Below are 21,053 nucleotides of genomic sequence, written 5' to 3'. Positions count from 1 at the left end.
GTAACAGTGACTTTTCACTGATGGTACCCATTTTATAGAAATGCTTTGTAGTAGGTCAACTATTTAAAACATTTTGATTGCCCAACTCCACCAAAGTGACTTCAAGCAGTTTACAAAAAAAAATGAATAAAACATAATATTAAAAACACAAAACCACACTATATGAACATATAAAACTAGTTAATAAAACAATACATTGCAATCCAAACATAAACAACATCATCATCCAATCAGGGCTCCAACACATCACAGTCAACCTTACAACATAGACCTGATCAGGAATCTGACTTGATAGGAAGACTAGCTACAGTTGTTCCAGAATACAGCAGTACAGGTTGCTATGGACACTTCTTGCTATGTCTATATGACACCACCATTCTGCAAGCTGCACAAGAAAAACTATATTTTCTTGAGATAGGTTATAGTGACAAAATCTTGAAAATCTGATTTTCTTCCCTCCCACTTATACTCCCACTAGTCAGGGAGGCATCAATCTTGAATTTCTTATACTTTTCTGGTACTTCATCTTAAAGCCTATTTCAGTATCTGTTGCTAAGCTAACAACTTTGTGGTCTAAGATCATCTCCATGGCTCATTACTCTGATCCCAAGATAGCAAGGTTATCAATAACCTTTCTAAAGAGAAAAGGATTAAGGCCAATCATATATCAGGAGGAAGGTAATTCCATAAATTACCTTGGTTACAAGAGCACATTGTTTCAACAATGGAAGTTGCCCTCCCTTGTATAGGTCCTCTGAAGATGTGGTCTTCAAGTAAATGGTTGTATGTAGGGTTTTAAAGGAGATAACCTGTACCTATCCAGAAGCCAATTAGGATCTAGTGCAGCTTGCAGAATGGTGGTGTCACAAAGACATAGCAAGAAGTGGCCACTGCAATAGCAATGTGTACTGCCGCATCTAGAACAATTGTAGCCTCTGGATGGTCTTTAAGGGCAGCCCCACATGGAACACACTACAGTAATCTAATTGGGAGGTGACTAAAGTGGGAGTGACTATGAGTAGGTCTACCAACCCCCAAAGAGGCACAACTAGCATATCAAGTTGCACAAAGGACCCTTTGGTCATAGCTACCATCTGAATATCAAGTATTTGTGAATCATTTCTGAGACCCAAAGAGCTCAAGGCACACAACTATTAGAAGGGCTGAAACCTAGTTTTTTTTTAAATCTTGTGCCAGTTTTAATTTGATTTTATTTCTTTATTTCTATATATGCAAAGGTTTTGTTGCGGCTGCTTTCCTCACATATACTTTTAAATAATTAGGCTGAAAGGAAAAGAATGGTGAATGTTCTTTTTAATAACTCTGAACAGAGATTTTGGGGGTGCACCTTATCATGCAAGGCTGAAAAATATTCCAAAATGTCCTAAATACTGGTAAGCAAAATCTGTATTTAAGGTTTGCTGACATTTATAACAGGGGGTTCCAACCCCGGGTCACAAACCAGTATCAGTCCATGGCCTGTTAGGAACTGGGCTGCACAGCTGGAAGTGAGTGGCAGGTGAGTTAGTGAAACCAAAACCATTCCTCCTGATCCATGGAAAAAGTGTCCTCCATGAAACCAGATCCTGGTGCCAGTGGTCCTTGGGGACTACTGATTTATAATAACCTATTTCCAGTTTAAAAAACTTACTAATACATTTATTTAATTGCCATTTTTGTACATCTAATTTTAACATGGCTTCCTACAAAAGAACAAGTAAGGTTGATTGCAACACTTACCAGATATTTACTGTGAAGTAAATCTTAGGCTGCAATCTCATACACACTTACTTGCAAGTAAGCCCTATTAAATTCAGTAGAACTCATTTCTAGGCAATAATGAGACTGTACTCTTAATAAATTTTCAGCATAATTTTGAAAATTTCAGAAACAACAACAACAACAACCCACCCTTCGATCCTTTTATATTTCCAACCAAACATGAAACAAACTGATTTAGTTGTAGCAAGCAAAAGCTTGTAAAAGAATATAAGACAGCTGAAATATTTTACAGACATCATTAAACGCCAGGGGATTTGTATCAACCATTTTACTTTAAAAGGAGCTTTGAAGTTGGCTATCTTTCATGTATTTCTTTCATGGTACATTAACAAAGAAAACTGAGCTGAGGTAAATCAAGTCCCAAGGTCACCTCTAGAGTTACAGCACCCTGGGTACCTGATGAATTAAGAATTAATGCCGCATGAGTAGCAAACATAATGAAAACTATGGGCTGTTAACCAATCTAGTTTTACAAGTGGATCTGAACCCTTTTTATCTGCAACCAGAGCAAAGACCTCTTAATCCCTGCCCACCATGGTCTTGAAATATAATTATCATAATGTGAACCTAAATGTTAAGTTGCCCTTCAAACGGAGAGAGTGCTGTGAAGCAGAAAAGTAAAGGTAATTAGGCGAGGTGAAATACTAGATATAGAGGAAGCAAGAGGACTTGAAAGTGGCATTTCTTAAAAATCCAGAGAGAATAAGGCAGATCTTCATCAATATAGCACGCATTAGAGTCAAAATGTTAGTTTACACATAAAGCTTTATACAGGAACTACGAAATGTCGGAGAATTAGAACATTAAACCAAAATGCTCGCAAATGAAAGGCCACGCATGAAAGCCAAGAAACAACCCCATTAGGAAAGCGCAAAGCATGTATTATTGATATTCCAGTTTCAGCAACTGAAAACAGTTTGTTGGAAATTAGATCTCAGGTACAGTTTGCTTAATTTTGGCAATATAAAAGATGATCAATACCTGCCCATTTCTAGAAAAGTGGGGAGGGGATGGTTGGGAAGAAAAAAAGGTTTGATCAAATTTTAAAAATAATAGCACAACAAAAATAATCTCAAATTTGAAAAGGTTACAGGAACTAGCTACAAAGTTTTTCCCTAGGCCTCAGGCTTTAACAGGCACTGCGCTCCCATAGGATTTAACAACTAGCTGGATTGTTCAGCTGATTGTATACCATTCTTTTCTTGTTTTAATAATTTTGTATGCTGTCCAGAGTCTGTTGGATGATCTTCTAAATTTAATAAATATATAAATATTGTATATTAAGTACTACTTTTTTAACCTTAAATAACTTACTTTTTATCTATGTAAATAAGATATATAAGTCACTCACGGTCTGGCATATAAGTCTATAAGCAAACAGAGATAGGACTCCCGTGTTAAGTGATTTTTTTAAAATATTCGTTTGTGAATGTTTTATAGTTATTTTTGTACTCTGCTGTTTTTATGTTATTTATTGTTGCGAACTCATACAACATACAAATTGAATAAATAAAGTAAATAAATACAATTCAACATTGTTTTAATCAATTAGAATCCAAGAAAAATACTTTAAGAATGCACCATAGAAATCATTGAGTGTATGCAGGAAGTAGCTTAGTATCTTCTAAGGGATTTACAAATCATGGTACATATCATGGTACATTGTTATTTAAAATAAATATTTATACAGAATTTATTTTAGACTGTAAATTTAGACTCATCTATCTAAGAATATCCACCTAAGATCAATGGGAGCTAATTCAGAACATATATGCAGAAGGGGAGGTAGATGTTTGTGACTACTGCCGCCACAAATTTCAGTATACACAACAAGGATTATGGGATTAATAATTCAAGGTATATTGAAAGCACAGACTGCCATCTTAAACATTCAACTTTTTATTTTATTTTTTAAATTATATTTGATATTCACAGTAACCTTACCTGCTTCCCCCTAGTCTTTTTCTTAACTAGTGTCAAAAGCTTTACATCTATTTTTTAGTGAACCTTAAACTATTAACAATTATGAAAACCAGATTCAAATAAACTAAGAATTTAGCTTTTTTCAAACAAACAAAACAAATGAAAGCAAGAAAGTTTGTATGTCGCTTTTCCTCTGCTAGCATCTGTGTTATCTCTTGCCCCCCAAGAAAGTACAGACAAGAAGCACAACAATGAATACTAACTCTTATCTTTAAAATAAGCTTACATTAACAGAATCTTGCAAGTCTGAAAATATTTCTCCTTTCCTTCCCTTTTGTGTGAGTTTTCAAGTTAACTCTGACTCCTGACCACCGCCTGGACAAGTTCCTGCAGTTTTCCTAGAAAGATTTTTCCTAGGACTGTGACAGAATGACTGGTCCACAGTCACCCAGCTGATTTCACGCCTAAGACAGGACCGCAACTCAAGAGTCTCCCAATTTCTAGCCTGATGCCTTAACCTTTATACCAAACAAACTCTCCCTCCCTTCCTTTTACTCTCTGGAAAATTAGGGGAGGGAGCCTTCTGAAATGCTTCCTACACTCCCTTTCCTTCTATGGGCTGAGACATCCTTTACATGCCAAATATCCAATGTGCAAGTCTTCCTCCTTTTTGGGTTCCAGTACTAGGTCTAATACAAGGTGATGATAACATCAGGAAGTTCGGGGGAGGGGGGGGCAAACATTCCAGCAAGCCTATCAGCAACACTAGACCCTCTATAGAAAACATAATAATCACCATCAATGCCTGCAATAGCTGCTGTTTTTTTTTTCTCTGGCTCTTCTTGGAAAAGAACTAAATTCTGCCAGGTCTTATTCTGGAATAAGGAGAAATGCTGACAATAGTTGGTAGGGCTACTTTAATAAATCCCTTCCAAAATCTAAGGAGATCCACCAAATAGCATCACCAAATATAGCCTTTATATTATCCTACACTATGTAATACAATACATCCTAAAAACAAACATATTGTTAAATATAACAATAAAGTTATATATAACTTTATTTTAATATAAATTTTGTATAAACAACCTTTTTATCTGGCCATTTCAAAAGTCACAAGAAATGTACTTTTTTTAAAAAAAGTCTTTTAATAAAAAGGATATTTCAAAAAGCACGAGAATGAAAAAAAAAACAGTCTGATTTGGTATTATTTAGACATTTGATTATCTTTAAACGTAAAGATTGTATCCATACATTTTCCAGAATTGTTTGTGTTCATTATATTATAGGAACTGACCCACTGTTATGTAAATTAGGCTATTAGGGGATGCCTTATTTTGATGTAATTGTCTAGTTATGGCATGTTGCATGAGCACAAGAATGGTATTTATTTACCTAGGATTATGGCTTAGATTTGAAAACAGCCTAATGGAGTAGATGGTGATATGATATGTAAAGGATTTATCATCCCAAAACATTTCTATAAAAACAAATTCTTCTGGACTCCAATGCAAATAATGTAGTACTATTTTATATTTTCTTACCAGTAAGTGACATCCAAAGGTGCAAAGTATTTCTTCATAATTAAGTCAGCAAAGTAAGCTTCAGTTTCCCTACAAGCTGTTCCATTGCCAATCACAATAGTGAAACAGCTTTTAGGAGAGAGAGGGAGGGAAAGAAATAGCATTACAATTAAGGTCATCTAAGGCCATCATATACTCCAACTCTCATTTTTGTTTCTCTTCCCACATAACCTCTTCCAATGTAATATGGAAAAGGAAATCTGCTTGCCTTAAAAATATGGAGGCTTTGCATTCTTCCAAAAAGAGTTTTATGTACTTTTTCCTTTTCTCATCAAAGTACTGATAGAAGTAATACACAAGTGATGACGGTGTAAGGTGTATGAATGAGCATGCAATGGGAATGAAACCCAAATGCACTTACATCTATTCTTGACACCATATTAAAGATAAGGTAGCTAGTAGCTGACCACAGACCTAATACATATTGCAGGTGAATTCCTGCAACTAGAAGCTGCTTTGTTAGTATGTGAAGGGATATTTGTTTGCTTTGATAGTATGTGAAGGGGAATTTACATTAGAGAAGGAGGTGGAATATGAGACCCGCTACTTTCTTAACCACAGATGTACCAAATGCATTCTACCTGGCTAGGCCCCAAATTAATGGAGCAATTTCAAAACTTTTCTGCTTTGATGAAGGGAGGAAGTACCTCCTGTACAAAGGACCAAACTCACTATTCTGGTTCAAATGAAATATAAACAGGGTTTTTGCCTTCATCTATAATCCCATCTCTCTTTCATTCCTGAACTATATACAGAAGGTTCTAACTACATTTTACCATTGTGTTCCCTCTGGGAAATTTGAAGAGCCTGACATGGAATAGTAGCCCTCATTACATCATTAATGCATTTATATTCTTCCAAATATTCCTATAAAAATTCTAAAATATCAAAAGCAACCTAATTTGTCTTCTATACTGCTGATCAGCAGTGAAACATACTGTATAGGGAAAAGCAACATTAAGATGAACATACTTGTGATCCAACAGAAGTTTCCGGATCTTCTGGGCTTCATGAATTCCTTTACCAGCATGCAAATAAACAATATCTGTATGGAGTACCTGACCTAATGTGAGAATAAAAGAAATGTAAATTTATTTTCCTGGTATCTAGTAACAACTATGGTTGAACATGGTAGGAACAAACCTCACGAAGCCTTGGGCATCTACGTTCCCCAGTTCCCAGCTCCCACTTCATTATTCAATCAATCAAAAGCAATCAAAGAATTTATATTACCTTTCTCAACCAGATGAATTTAATGGCAGTTGGCATCTTATCAAGGTACCAACTTTTTGTTCAAGTGTTGTTTTATTTGATATTTTTACCCAGGTGTTACCAAGGGTGTTATCTAGCCAACTGGTTCAGTTGTATGAATTCATTTATATGAGATTAGATTTATATCCTTCCTATCCTTATCCTATCCTTATGAAATACATAATAAGGGCTTTTCGTCTCTTATTTTCCCCTCAGTAACAGCTCTGTAAGGTGAGTTAGGCAGAGAGAGAGAAAGAGAGACTATTCCAAAGTCATGCAGCTGGCTTTCTGATAACCAGAGTTTAAACATGTGAGTTTAGCAACAATTGTATTGAAAATACAAAAATATGACTGAAACATTTAATATGTACTCATTCCTTGGTAGTAGAAAGTAATGTGCAATGACTATGGATTATGCACTAAAATGTCTCCCAATATTTTATGGATACATATACCTGTTTAGCTCAGTAGAACCTGAGGAAAAGGACTGAGTGACATCAATAAGGTGGCATTCTCAACAGAAGTGTGGCCACTTAGTTTTAGGACTGTAGCCAATGCCTCTTCAACTAATAAAATCTTTTAAATTGATAGTAGAAAAGGGAGGAGTTAAATAAGGAAGACAGTATTCTCATGTTTTACCATGTACATCCAATGGGTATCAAATCGTTTTTCTTGTGTCTTTAGTTCTCTGAGAAATGCAATGGGAACATTTTTCTAACCCTTTATTTTCAATAAATGCTATCCACCTTTATGCGCAAGATGTTGTCTCATTTGAAAATCATGCCACTTCTCAAAAGTTTCAATTTAGTTAAATGTTATTATTTAGAGGTAAGTCCTGAATTTGTGATTTTGAGGTGATAAGAAAGGCCAAACTTATTTGATTTCTTTGGGGGGTGGGGGGTTGTGACACTACAGGTTTTACGAATCCCTGCTACTAAAACTGTTGTGAATCACATTTCTGTTGAAATTATTCAAGTTTTAAAAACATTAATTGTTGTTTTATTTAATTTATACAGCTGCCTAATTCACCAAAGCAATTCTAGGAAGTTAATATGAAATGCCAACAACAATAGAAATAAATATGCATTCTGGCTATCAAACCCATTATATTATCTCCCAAGATGGCCACAGCAAATATCCAGGCTGAAATGCCAAGGGGAAAAAACAAGGCTAGCAGGGTCAAAACTCCTATTGCATACCACAAATTGTTGTAATATATTTAACAACTTTGATATTTCTCATTTGGAAAAGCAAACATGAAGAAATATCATTGGAACCAGTTGTTGTCTAAGTCAAGGATCTCCAACCTTGGCAACTTTAAGACTTGTAGACTTCAACTCCCAGACTTCCTCAGCCACATGGCTGAGGAAGTCTGGGAGTTGAAGTCTACAAGTCTTAAAGTTGCCAAGGTTGGAGACCCCTGGTCTAAATCACACTTATATGCATTTCTCAAATATATTGCATTTGCTTTCATTTTGTTCCAGGAAGGCAGCCCAATTGGTTAAAATGCTGGGAGCAAGTAGTAATTATAATTATTCATTGGTTTCTGCTACAGAATGAATTAAGACGGAAGCACAGACCTTTCTCTCAGTAACAATGAGAAATGCCTGTCTGACTAAAGCTGACATTTGCTGGTAGACTTATGAGCAAAGCTTTTGTATTATCAATTTCATTATATGAAAAAGTAAGTGTGTGTGTGTGTGTGTGCATGTGTAAGAGAGAGAGAGAGAGAGAAAGAGAGAGAGAGAAGTTTTATATTTATCAGGCTCTTTTTATCTCAAGTAGTTCACTGCCACATTTACTGAATATTATTCAATACATCTTTTTAACATGTGGTGCAGGTCTAAAAACTGTCAGCTTTAATATGGATAGCCTTAATGTATTATATTTAGTTTCCCATATCAAAGATATAAGTTTCTATGTGTGAATGGAATCTGCAGAACATCAGCTGAAAAAATATGTTTTATGTCCTATATGAAAAATAGCACCTCTCTCAGATGGCACAGAAGACTTACTCGTTGGTGAAATAATTGCTAGTTTGCAGCCATGTTTGTACCCAGGATCAACTCCCATCAATGTTCGCCCTCTCACAGGGCTTGTTAAAAGCAACTGACGAAGATTCCTTCCAAACATCATTACTGATTCCTTTTCAGCATCTGAAGTTAGTTTTGACCTGATAAGGGAGCAAAAAAGTCCAGTTTTTCATAGATATGCAAAATTGTATTTTTTGATTCTTGATGAAAAGTTCCTTGACTATTTTCTCTAACTTGTTTTAGTTTATTTCATAAACAAATACACCTGGACATATTCATATGAGAGGCATTTGATTCTTGAACTTGACTCAAATTATATTTTGAAATTATATATACACACACACACACACACACACACACACACACACACACATATATATATTTCAAATTATGGAAATTACATGTTTGAACCTGAAATCACAATTTAATCTTACAATATCAAAAATTGCAATTTCAGCTAGTAAAAGAAGCCATTATATTGTCACTGACAAAACAGAATGGCTTCCTACTCCATAGTCATTACATAGCAAAGTTGAGCCCAATATTATGCCAATTAGATTGTTAATCTAAGAATGAAAAATGACAGACACAGAGATATTTATAGCAGGAGCAATTAGTCTCCCCACTTCTCTTAAAAGAAGTATGACAAATGGGATTAGATCGACATGATGGAGAGCACAACTGAAACAGCGATTGTGAAATGGATATAATGAAAACAATTTTAGTAGCTCAGCAGTCTGCATCAAGACCATTAGACTGTTAGAACAATCTTACTCAATGATAGCAGAGGAGAAAAAATACACAGTATGGCATGATCATTAAAAACATAAGCAATATGTTTTTAATCGATATGGAACTGTCAACTTTTCCCAAATTTAAAATGCATTTTCCATTTCCACTTTCCTCCTTTGTACTACCAAGAAAAAAATGTCTCCAACTTGCCAATGCTTGGAATTCTTAGTGTCTGAAGAAGTAGGAAAGGTATGAAACTGTTTCTGGAAAAACATGTGTCAAAAATCCTTCTGCTATCTCAGTCCCAGATCAACCTTCTTGAAAATAAATCCTATGGATTTTAGTGGACATTAACATGTAACTTTGAGTGTCTGGATAAACTTGGGTAAGTATAACATATATCAATTGACTATTTGTGAGAATACAATATTATAGCAAAATCTAGATTAAATGGTTGATCAACAGACATATGGAACTTTGGTTTGGTTATCTCTCAGCCTCTAAGGTCAAGCCTCCTAAGTTAAAGTCAAACAGACAATACACCTTTGCATGGTTGCAGGGACCACCAGTAATGCACGGGGTTGTCATTTTTTTAGTGAGAATGCATATACATTTCAGTCAAAACTATTCAGCTTCAATTATTTTAAAATTAGAGAAATCCATATATGGTTATCCAAAGCTCATAGCCAAGATGGCCATCTAGAAATTCCCAAGAGCAGTATGCCACTGAACATTATTTTTGGGGAGACAAGAGAGGGCTCCTATATCTTATTTCCTGCTTATGAGTATTTCATAAACATTTGGTTTAGCCCCTGTGAAAAATAGGATGCTAGATTTACTAGGTTTGTAGTCTGATTATTAAGGAGTACTAAGTTTTACTAAGTTTAACTTTTAATAATGAAGATACATTGCTTTACCTGAATTCTCTGCAAAGCAGGGGATAAATAAGACGTTTATACGAATCTTCTATTGAATAGCGCAGTAGTTCCATTAATTCAGGGTTGGCAAAGGCCTTTGGTCTCCATCTGTAAATCAGAATTTTTTAAAACTGTAATCACTCTGGCAATCTTTTAAATCAAACCATGTCAAAAATAGCAATAACAATAGGTAAATAGGTAAACCCACTAAGTAAACTCAAGAAATGCTTTTCCTCATAATGTCCATGACAACTGTCAATCATGAATTCATAGAATTGCTAAGACTTTTCTTAGATTACAAATCCAAAATCAATCCAAGTAACTCCTGCAAATACAAGAGTATTTGTGAGCTAACAGTTGCCACTTCAAACCTCAACCAACCTCTCTATGGGTATAATTGAGGCTCTCTTTTATCCCTATCACTACCCCTGTCCCTATCCCTATTCCATTATCAGCCCTAATAATACTCTTCTTCCTCATTTGATATTGAGATAGCACACTTTTAGTATTAAACATGAATGTGGCCATGAGTTCTAGTTCTAATTTCTGCTAATTCAAGCATTCATTAGAAAATAGTTTACTGCATTTGAAAAATAATTGTTTTACATTTATTCTCACTGGCCCAAAAGTCTACCTTAAAAAACAAAAAACGTACATAAATAGTAAATCAAGAGTGGGAGAAATAATTTGTCTGTTAATGATATATCACACACAAATGTCAATGATTCAAGAACTAAGATATGTAAATATTCACAGAAGACCTAATAAATAATTTAAGAATAAGCAACTTATGACACAAAACCCCTACGAGTGGAACTTCTTCCATTAAAAAAGACAAATCTATGAGTTTACAGCCTAAACTGTATATCACAGCATTTACAAAATTAAATCTCATAATTTGAAATTCTGAAATGTTTTCAGAACATCCATGTGATCTCCAAAAAGTATCTAATTCTTTGCACTTTAATATTTGGTACTAGACTCAAGTAGGTTAGAACAGTGGCCCCCAACCTTTTTTGTGCCATGGCCCGGTACCGGCATCACAAAATGATCCGCGGCCCGGTTCCGGCATCAGCACGCATGACAAGGCAAGGCGAGCCGAGCGACCGGCCAGCCAGTTGTCCCCCGCTTCTCCCCGCCACCTTCAACTCCTCCTTTGTACCTTTGTCGATGGGCTTCACTTCGGGATGGCTTCGGGACGGTCGCTCGGCTCGCCTTGCCTTGGGTGCTGAAAGAATCCTTGCGCCTTAGTTTCGTTCGAAGCCACCCCCTTCGATGAAACTAAGGCGCGAGGATTCCTTCAGGACCCAAACACCTCTTTCCAACCAGAAAAGCTCACCCAGAAGCACTTTCTCATCAAACAAGATGGCGGCGCCCAGCAAACCGGCGGCCCGGTAGGAAATGTTCCATGGACCGGTACCGGTCCACGGCCCGGTGGTTGGGGACCCCTGGGTTAGAAAACGTACACAGAATATTTGTATCTTGCCCCCATAGTCACATGATCATATCTTGAATGCTTGGCAACCAAGTCATTTTTACAGCCCTTTGCAGTGTCCCACAGTCACAATTGCAATTTGTGATGTTTTGTTGCCAATTTCTGGTGTTTACATTTGGCTTCTGGCCAAAAACATGTCCATTGGGGAAATTTGATAACTGATATGTTCACTTAACAACTGCTACATTCGCTTAATGATTGCAGCATTTGCTTAATGACTGCCCCCAAAATTCCCCCCACCAAAAAAATCAGGTCTGACCACATGATGCCTTGATTTACAACCATAAGAAGTTACAACTGTAAATTCAGGCTCAATTACACTTGTACATTGAGGACTATGTGTAGTCCTCGAATTAATGATGGACAACTCCCTATTCCATGTGGGAAGCCAAAACCCCTACCATACAGATAGCCAAAATACACTTGCCTATCCTCATCTTGGAAAACTCAAATTCAGATGAAATTTTTAAAAATGCATGCATTTGGTATGATTCATTAATGAGAACAACAGAACATTGACACAGACATACTTATACAAACCTTTCATTTACACACCACCTAGAAAATTCATTCTTTACTCCATCAGGAACGTTGACCTTTACTTTCAAGATTTTCAGATTCTCTCCTCGGTTAATAGCAAGAATCTAAAACCCAAAACAGTAAAAATTTATGACACATAGAGATAGAGATCTACATTAATAGATTGATAGCCAAAAGATTTAAATTATCACCCAACCAATTTTTCTTAATTCCAAATTTTATCATTTCTCCCACAACAAAATTGCAAATAAAACTTTGACAAATAAAGATAAACTATATAGCTGAAATTTTATAATATGTATAAATGGCAGAATCCAGCTTTTCCTGGAATAAAGTCTGTGATGCTTAGATTTCAGGCTTCATATGGACATATATCCATGCAACTGTTAATCCTTGATTCAAGGGAACTAGATAATTGTCCTCCAATCTCAACCTCTCCATTTCGGGGACTGTAACTATGGAAGAAATGGAAATTACACCTTTGAAAAATATGGAACATTTGCACCTGTGACTGTCTGGTTTTGAGCATAGCATGGAAAATGTATTGGTCATTCTCATGGATCACCTATGATGGAACTTGGAAGGAAAGAAGAAACATTTCCTCCTAGAACTCTAAGCAACCTTTGATACTATCAACCATAGTATTGTTCTGGACTCCTTGTGAAGATTAGGAATTGGAGGTACCATTTTGAGTGACAAGTCCACTAGCAACTTTTCAGGGTATAAGAGGAAATGCCAACAAGGACTCTTTTATGGGGTGACTCAGGGCTTGAACTTTTCTTCTGTCAGTAAACGTCAGAAGTCTGTTGGAAGAAGTCATTTGTTGGTTTGGGTTAAATGTCAAGATGCTGTTTAACTTCACCCTAAAGTTAATGAGAAGCCCTCATTCAGTGTCTGGAGATTGTCAGAATCTGAGTGGGCCAAAAAAGACTCAACCCAAGCAAAACAGAATGGCGATTTTAATTCAGAAATCTACCAATTCCAGGATTGCACCAACTTTACTCCCAAATAGATTTGTGCTTTTCCAGAAAGATCAGGCTCACAATTTTCCGAGATCCTTACCTTCTGCTCAAAGAGCAGGCAAAATTGCAACAATAGTGTAATGATCAGCCGTGGCTGATGCACCTGTTAATTATCTGGACTAGGATGTTGTGATACAGTCACCTTTTCCCTTGCCAGTTATATTGTGGTAATTTGTTATCCTTGTTGATTTCAGTTGGTCCAAAATTCAATGGCTCAACATGCTCACAGGGAAGTTGTGATATTGCCACATTATACCTTTGTTGCAGTAGCTACACTGATTAACTGTTTCTGAGTGCAAATTATGGTGATTACTCAGGATATTGGTATCTGTGAGATTGCTTTTTGCACATAGTTTTATCCATCCTATCCAGATACCTGGGAATATCTACTGACAGTTCATTCTCACCTAACAGGATTTGTAGCAGGAGGAGGCTCAATCACACAATTAAAAGAAGAAATCTCTAAGTTGTGCATTCATTGACTTCAATATGAATTTTTCTTTTATAGTTTTCTAGTCTTAATATTCAAATATTCATATCTCATGTTTGACAGATACTTGAGCAAGCAAGATCAGTCATATTCCAAAAAGCTGTACAGTGTTTCTTTAAACATATTTTGGTTCTTTCCCAGATATTTAGCTGTTAAAGAATTCATCATTAATTTTCTTCTTAAATTTTGCATGATATCCTCTACAACACTGCATGTTCAAAGAAATTTCTAAAATGTAGTATGACTGAACTAAAATGTAGTAGTTATTTTTACTAATTATGTCAAGATTTTTTTCCATTTTCCCTGGAAAATTATAAATTGTTGGTTCCAGCTGAGATAGTGTAACTGTCACAACGTACACCTCCAACTGCTTGCTCTGAAAAAAAAAACTGTCTAGACTTTGTTCAGCAAGCTAACCACTATTCTACATGTATTCCCTAACAGTATCCTCCAGATATGTCAGACTACAACTAACATCATTCCAATGGCCATGCTGACTGGTGATAATGAGAACTGCTGTCCAAAACATTTAGAATGTGTAAAATTGTATAAGGTTGCTCTCTATGTTCACTTTCTGATTCACTTGATGGAAGATTTCCATTAAATAAAACAAACATGCATTTAAACTGTCAGGAGAGAGAAAGCAGATGATTGCTGTGTACACTTGCTGTCCATGTGCGCCTAAATGTTAACAAAACCATGCATTTTTAATACATTAGACTTGCAAAAACCATTAAAAAGCTGTTAAAAGTTGACATACCCATGTCATTGCACACGTTGATGGATGCTATAGGCCTCTGCCTGTCACAAGCAAGCATTCCCTGTCCATCATGAACATTAATTCAATCACCAGCTAACTCAGACATGTCACATATGTTAAACACAATGGTCTAAAAGTGACCTGAAGACATCACACCCATTTATATTCTTCAGCTTTTCTGGTGCTTGTTGACATACCAGGCTTGACATATCACTGAACAGTACAGCAAACAATAAAAATTGCATGTGAAATATTTTAACATCAGGTACCCTGACTGCCAAAACAAAGGGCAAGTTTGAGAAAGAGGCGGCACATTCACAAGCAAAGAATTGCCTGGTTTATTCTATTGCGACAAGAGGGGTGAAAATTAAAACACCTCTGTCAAGGGACATCCAAGTTGCATTTTAAAACAAAACAGTTCATCAGACGCAATTCCTGGGCATCACCAGCCTCTGAAATCTCAGAGACATTCAGACTGCTGGAGAAAGCCTCTACTGAAATAATATTAGCAATGTTTTATTAGATTTTTTTTAAAAAAAGAGCATCCAAAATAAATGTGAACAACATAACATTTGGAATACAGATTTGGAATATCTTCTATTGCCTTGGTTTCAGTTTTAAAGAATAGAAGATCTGTTTTGTATGACTTAAAACCAACTTGTTCAGCAAGAAAAATATTTTATTCTGAATCCCTCAGAGAATATTTATAAAAGGTTCACTCTCATCCTTTATATGCTGCAGATACAATACATTTGAAAGATCTTTAATACATGTGTCACATGGGCTGCCTCTCTGTAATTCATTATTGGTTAGGCATTATTACTTTGTGAACTGGTTCTTCAAAGGCAGTTGAGGTTAAAGATGTTGGTGACTGTAGTGTTGGCTATAAGTTGGTGCCTTCAGTCTTGAAGAAAGCAAAGTTTTCTTCTGTTTTAGATTTTAGACAATTGTCCTGTCTCTAAACTTCCCTTTTGGGAGAATGTTGTTAAGAAGACATTCAGTATGCAGTTGCAGGAAATCCTGGAAGAAGTAGATTATTAGACCCAATTCAGATGATACTGAGATAGCCTTGGTTGCACTTGTTAATGTTCTTGGTGAAGCCAGTATAGAAGTAATGCATCCGTCCTAGTTTTCCTTGATCTTTCAGTGGCCTTCAGTACTGTGAACTATGATATTCTTCTAGGAGTAGGAAATGTGGGGGATAATAATGTGGCTCCAATCCTTCTTCTATGGCTGGTACCAGTTGGCATTGGCAGGTATGAAGGGAGAGATGTGCACCAGACCCTTATGTGAGATGTTGCGAGGTTCAATGCTCTCTCATTTCATGTTTAACATCTACAGTAAGCTGCTAGGTGAGGTCATCTGCCAATCTGGAATTTGGTATTATCCATATGTTGATGGTACCAATTATACCTTTCAATTTCAGGCTGGTTAGCTGAGGCTTTTGATGTTGTGTCTTGATGAGCTGGTGACACTATGGACAAAGAGGTTTTTGCACAGCTCCATCAGTTGCACCTCTTTCTGGACTGGGAGGTTCTTTAATCAGTCACCTCAAGGCTCAGCAACTTGTTCTACATGGGACTGGCCTGGAAAACCTCTAAAGAAAGCTTCAACCTGTCCAGAATGCAGTACATAGACAGTGATGGGCATGCCTCAATATACCCACACGACACTTTTGCTCTATGAGCTGCAGTAGTTGCCAGTATGCTTCCAAGTGTGATTCAAATGTTTTTATTGTTATTATTATTGTTAACCTTTAAAATATATATATATTTGGTGAATTCAAGGCAGTCAATATACCTAATACCTCTGCCTCCTATATTCCCATGAAAGCCCTATATGGCATAAAAGCAGGTTATTTGAAAGACTATTTATCTCCTATGGCCTTTGCCAAGCCAGGACATGTTGGCAGAGTTGGTATGTCCTGGGTTTCTTTCATGAAACAGTGTTATTTACCAAGACCAGGGAGCATGCCTTCTCTGTTATGGTACCTTTCTTTGGAATGAGGCCCCCTCTAAAATCCATGTAGCCCCCTCCCTATTGGTGTTCCATAAAACCTTGAAGGGAGGGAGGCAAGACCAAATAATGTGATTCCATATGGCCAGATGTAGAAAAGAGTGAAACAATTGTGAACTTTGTATGGGATTCATGGCATATTTCAAATCATGGTCAGGAAGAGCAAAGAAAACATTCTGAATTCTTATCAGTCAATCGCAAGGGAGAAACTACAATGTTTCCACCTTCCTCAGCCATTATCCTAGAATAAAAGGTAAAAACTCACTTTTATCTCTGGAGAAAACAATTTCCCTTTTTTGAAAAGGCCTAATGCAACTCTTTTCACTTGGCTAATTGCCACTCTTAACAGGAAAATCTACCCCTTTTAAACCACATCTGCATTTTCTCCTTCCTTGTTTGATATCCATAGGCTAGATATGTTTCAAAATGGTCGAGTAGCTCACTGAAAAATAAGTCAATTTCCAAAAACCTTAGACAGCACAGGTTGATCTTAGGAGCAACTCATTTAGGGGCTGAGAAAGATCAGACAGCAGATTTGTAAAATCCAATGGGGTGTCGGTATGTGCTCCTTTCAAAATCCAAGAAAGAAATACTCAGACTCCATGGTTCAGAGCAAAGTTCTTCTTTTACTGGAAGATGAAAAGGAAGCTACAAATGGAATTCCGAAAGTGAGAATTTGGCGCGCAGATCACACATACAAAGAAATGGAATTGTTCCCACCCCCCAAAGTCCAGAAGTCTCTGCCAATTAAAAGTTCCGAGTATGATCATGTGAGCATCTTCAGGTAGTGATGAGGCCTCTGTCCGTTGACCTTGACATATTTTGATAAGACCTCGCAGCTGCGCAAAAAGGATAGAGGCTAGGAAAGAAATGGAAAATTGGAAAGAAGAAATCCCCCCTTCTTCTGCCCACAGTAAAAGAATGCAAAACACCTCCAGCTCTCTTCCCCCCACAATTACCCCTCCCCCGTTGCTAATGACAGCCGAAAGAAGTAAGCCTAGTAGTAGAGATACTAAGGGAGAAATAAAGGATAATAGTTGGGGTACCGAAGAGATCTTGAGGCTGACATTCGGACCCCCTAGAAAAAGGACATTAGTCCCTGTAAGAGAGAATAAAAGATATGTTAAGCATTGCATACATTCTTATGGTTTATCAGGATACTTTGTATAAAATTTCTTTAGCAGGTCAGGAGCCCTAACGTCTTTTTCGTTCACCCACTCAGCATGAGAGGGGGGGAAATGTTTCCAGGCTACAAGATATTGTAGGCGACCCCTCCTTTTTCGAGAGTCTAAAATCTCTTTAACTTCAAAATGTTGTTCGCCCTCAATCAACAATGGGACGGGGGGATCAGTCTGGGTCGGTCTCAATGTACAGGTGTGTTCGGGTTTTAGCAGGCTGACATGGAAAACAGGATGAATGCGACGAAGAGTCTTTGGTAGCGTCAATTGAACTGTCACGGGATTCACAATTCGCTCAATAGGGAAAGGCCCCACATACTTAGGGCCTAACTTCTTTGATCTCTGAGTGGTTTGCAGATACTTGGTTGAGAGGAATACTTTGTCGCCTACTTGATACGACTGTTGTGGGGCTCTTTTCTTGTCTGCAAACTTCTTATGGGATTGATGCGCTTCGTCCAGAGCTTTGCGAGCGACTGGCCAATTGAGTTGTAGTTGAGATATCCAGTCATCCAATGACTGGATATTGGGTTTCTCGCGAGGAAGTTCAGGTATGGGTACAAAATCTTGTCCCGTGGCCACTTTGAACGGGGTAAAACCAGTGCTGCTGTGAACGGAGTTGTTATACGCTACTTCGGCAAAAGGTAGCAGGTCCACCCAGTTGTCTTGCTGATAATTTATGTAACATCGGAGATATTGCTCTAGCACCCCGTTAGTCCTCTCGCAGGCCCCATTAGTTTGGGGGTGGTGGGCGGAGCTTAACCCTTGGGTGGAGCCTATCAACTTCAAAAATTCCCTCCAGAAGTTCGAGGTAAATTGAACTCCTCGATCTGATATTATACGTTCAGGAACACCATGCAGTCTGTAGACGTGTATAATGAACAGTTTGGCTAACGACTTCGCCGAGGGAATCTTGGTGCAAGGTATGAAGTGTGCCTGTTTGGAAAACAAGTCGGTCACCACCCAGATCACCGTGTGCCCAGCACTCTCAGGTAAATCTACTATAAAGTCCATAGAGATTTCCTTCCAAGGGGCAGTTGGCCTGGCCACATTCTGCAACAGACCTGGCGGCTTACCGGGAGGTCTCTTAGCTGAGGCGCAAACTGGGCAGCTTGCTACATAAGTTTCAATGTCTTTTTTCAAAGAGGGCCACCAGAACTGCCGTTTCACCAGGTGTAAGGTCTTCACGAAACCAAAGTGACCCGCTGCCTTGGAATCATGAGTTTGTTGTAATACTTGGCTCCTCAGTGTCTTAGGTACATACAGCTTCGCTCCCATCCAGGCTAACCCATCTCTAACAGTGCAGTTATTTGCATTTGCCTGGAACCATTCATCTGTTTTCAAAGCTTCTTTAAATTGTTCGATCAAATCATTGGACAGATCTGCCTCTTGTTTCTTCTTTTGCGCCCTGGTGACCACTGGTGCTGCCAGCTGTGTGGTGGGCACAATCGGACTTATCACTTCTTTTCGAACACTGTTGTATTGTGGCATCCTAGATAAAGCATCCGCCATAAAATTCTTTCCTCCTGGGATGTACTTCAGAAGGAAATTGAATCGTTTGAAGTACTGGGCCCACCTAACTTGCTTAGGAGATAGTTTCCGAGGCGTTTTTAAGGCCTCCAGGTTTTTATGATCAGTCCAAACCTCAAATGGGTGCCTCGCGCCTTCCAGAAAATGCCTCCAGGTCATTAGAGCCCAGCAGACTGCAAAAGCTTCTTTTTCCCAGACAGCCCATCTACGTTCAGTGTCAGTTAATTTACGGGATGTGTAGGCACACGGTTGTAGTGTCCCCTTCTCGTTTAATTGAAGTAAGACCGCTCCTACCGCTACATCACTTGCATCAGCTTGGATCACGAAGGGGACATCCATGTCCGGATGCTTTAGCACTGGCTCGGCAGCAAATAGTCGTTTTAGCTTCTCAAAAGCGGCTTGGCACTCCATAGACCAATTCAACGGCTGGCTAGGCTTTGGCTTTGCTTCTCCCTTTGTTTTTAGTAGGTTGGTGATAGGCATGGCTATTTTAGCAAAACATGGGATGAATTGCCGGTAAAAGTTAGCAAATCCAAGGAAACTTTGAAGTTGTTTTCGGGTTCTTGGTGGGGCCCACTCCAATACGGCTCGTACCTTCTCCGGGTCCATCTCAAGACCCTCGGGTGAGATACGATATCCCAGGTAGTCAATCTTTTCTTGATGGAACTCACATTTGGACAATTTGGCGTACAATTTGGCAGCGCGCAATTTGTGCAGCACGGACCGTACCAGTTTCACATGTTGGTCCCTGGTCTCCGAGTAGATAAGGATATCGTCAAGGTAGACCAAAACCCCCTTGTATAAATGTTCGTGGAGCACTTGGTTGATCAATTGCATGAAGACAGCTGGTGCCCCCTGTAGGCCAAACGGGAGAACATTGAATTGGAAGCAACCTATTGGGCAATTGAATGCAGTTTTCCACTCGTCTCCCTCTTTAATTCGGATTCGGTAATAGGCCTCCCTCAAGTCCAGTTTCGTGAAGATCTTCCCCTTGGCCAGGTGAGCCAACATGTCCTTCATTAGAGGGAGGGGGGGTACACATTTTCCACGGATACCGCGTTCAAATTTCGGTAGTCCACCACCAAGCGCTTGGAGCCATCTTTCTTCTCGCGGAACATCACAGGGGCCGCCACTCGAGGTCTGGCAGGTTGGATGAACCCTCGTTTCAAATTCTTGTCGATAAACGATCTCAATTCCTCTAACTCCTTTGGGGTCATCGAATACATCTTTGGTTTCGGTAGTGTCACCCCCGGTAGAAATTCAATGCTGCAATCGGTTGACCGATGGGGAGGGAGCTCATCGGAGGCCTCTTCGCTAAAAACTTCTCTTAGGTCCCAGTACTCTTTCGGGATTTTCTCCTCCCCTTCTATGCGTTCGGCCCCTGTGGAAGCTGTCTCAGCAGGGGTTTGGGGCTTGGGATGGGGATTCTCCCCCAGTTTAAGGGGGGTTTGCTCCTCCCTTCCTGGAGGTTGGTCAGTACGAATCCGTATCCACCCCTTTCTCCAGTTTACTTGGGGATTCCATTTCCGAAGCCAGGGCAATCCCAAGATTAGGGAGTGTTCCATCCCGGGAGCCACAATAAAGCACAAGGTCTCGCTGTGGGTTCCCATGGTCATCTCTAAGGGCTCCGTTATAAACCGTGCAGGGCAACCCCCCGCTTCAGACCCATCTAATTGGTAAAAGGATATGGGCGTTTTCAAATTTCTCAGTCCAATGCCCATGCCTTTAACTACTTTCATGCTAATTAGGCACCTCGTGCACCCCGAGTCCAATAAGGCCAGCATTTCCCCCTCAGTACCCGAGG

General features: G+C 38.5%; 1 protein-coding gene across 1 annotated transcript in view; it reads right to left on the bottom strand.

The window, feature by feature from the left end:
* The window catches only part of SRBD1 (S1 RNA binding domain 1), a 157,672-nt gene that overhangs the window by 112,736 nt on the left and 23,883 nt on the right, over positions 1-21,053 (bottom strand). Inside the window, exons 10-14 of the mRNA XM_087932314.1 lie at positions 12,257-12,360; positions 10,222-10,329; positions 8,555-8,712; positions 6,261-6,351; positions 5,250-5,357 (exon numbers count right to left, since the gene is read on the bottom strand). Coding sequence (XP_087788440.1) covers positions 5,250-5,357; positions 6,261-6,351; positions 8,555-8,712; positions 10,222-10,329; positions 12,257-12,360 — 569 coding nt within the window. The remainder of the gene's footprint in view (positions 1-5,249; positions 5,358-6,260; positions 6,352-8,554; positions 8,713-10,221; positions 10,330-12,256; positions 12,361-21,053) is intronic.

The sequence above is a fragment of the Pseudonaja textilis genome, chromosome 1 (genome assembly GCF_049901715.1).
Source record: "Pseudonaja textilis isolate UNSWEBS1 chromosome 1, rPseTex1.2, whole genome shotgun sequence".
Lineage (NCBI taxonomy): Eukaryota > Metazoa > Chordata > Lepidosauria > Squamata > Elapidae > Pseudonaja > Pseudonaja textilis.
This window is presented reverse-complemented; position numbering and strand designations above follow the sequence as displayed.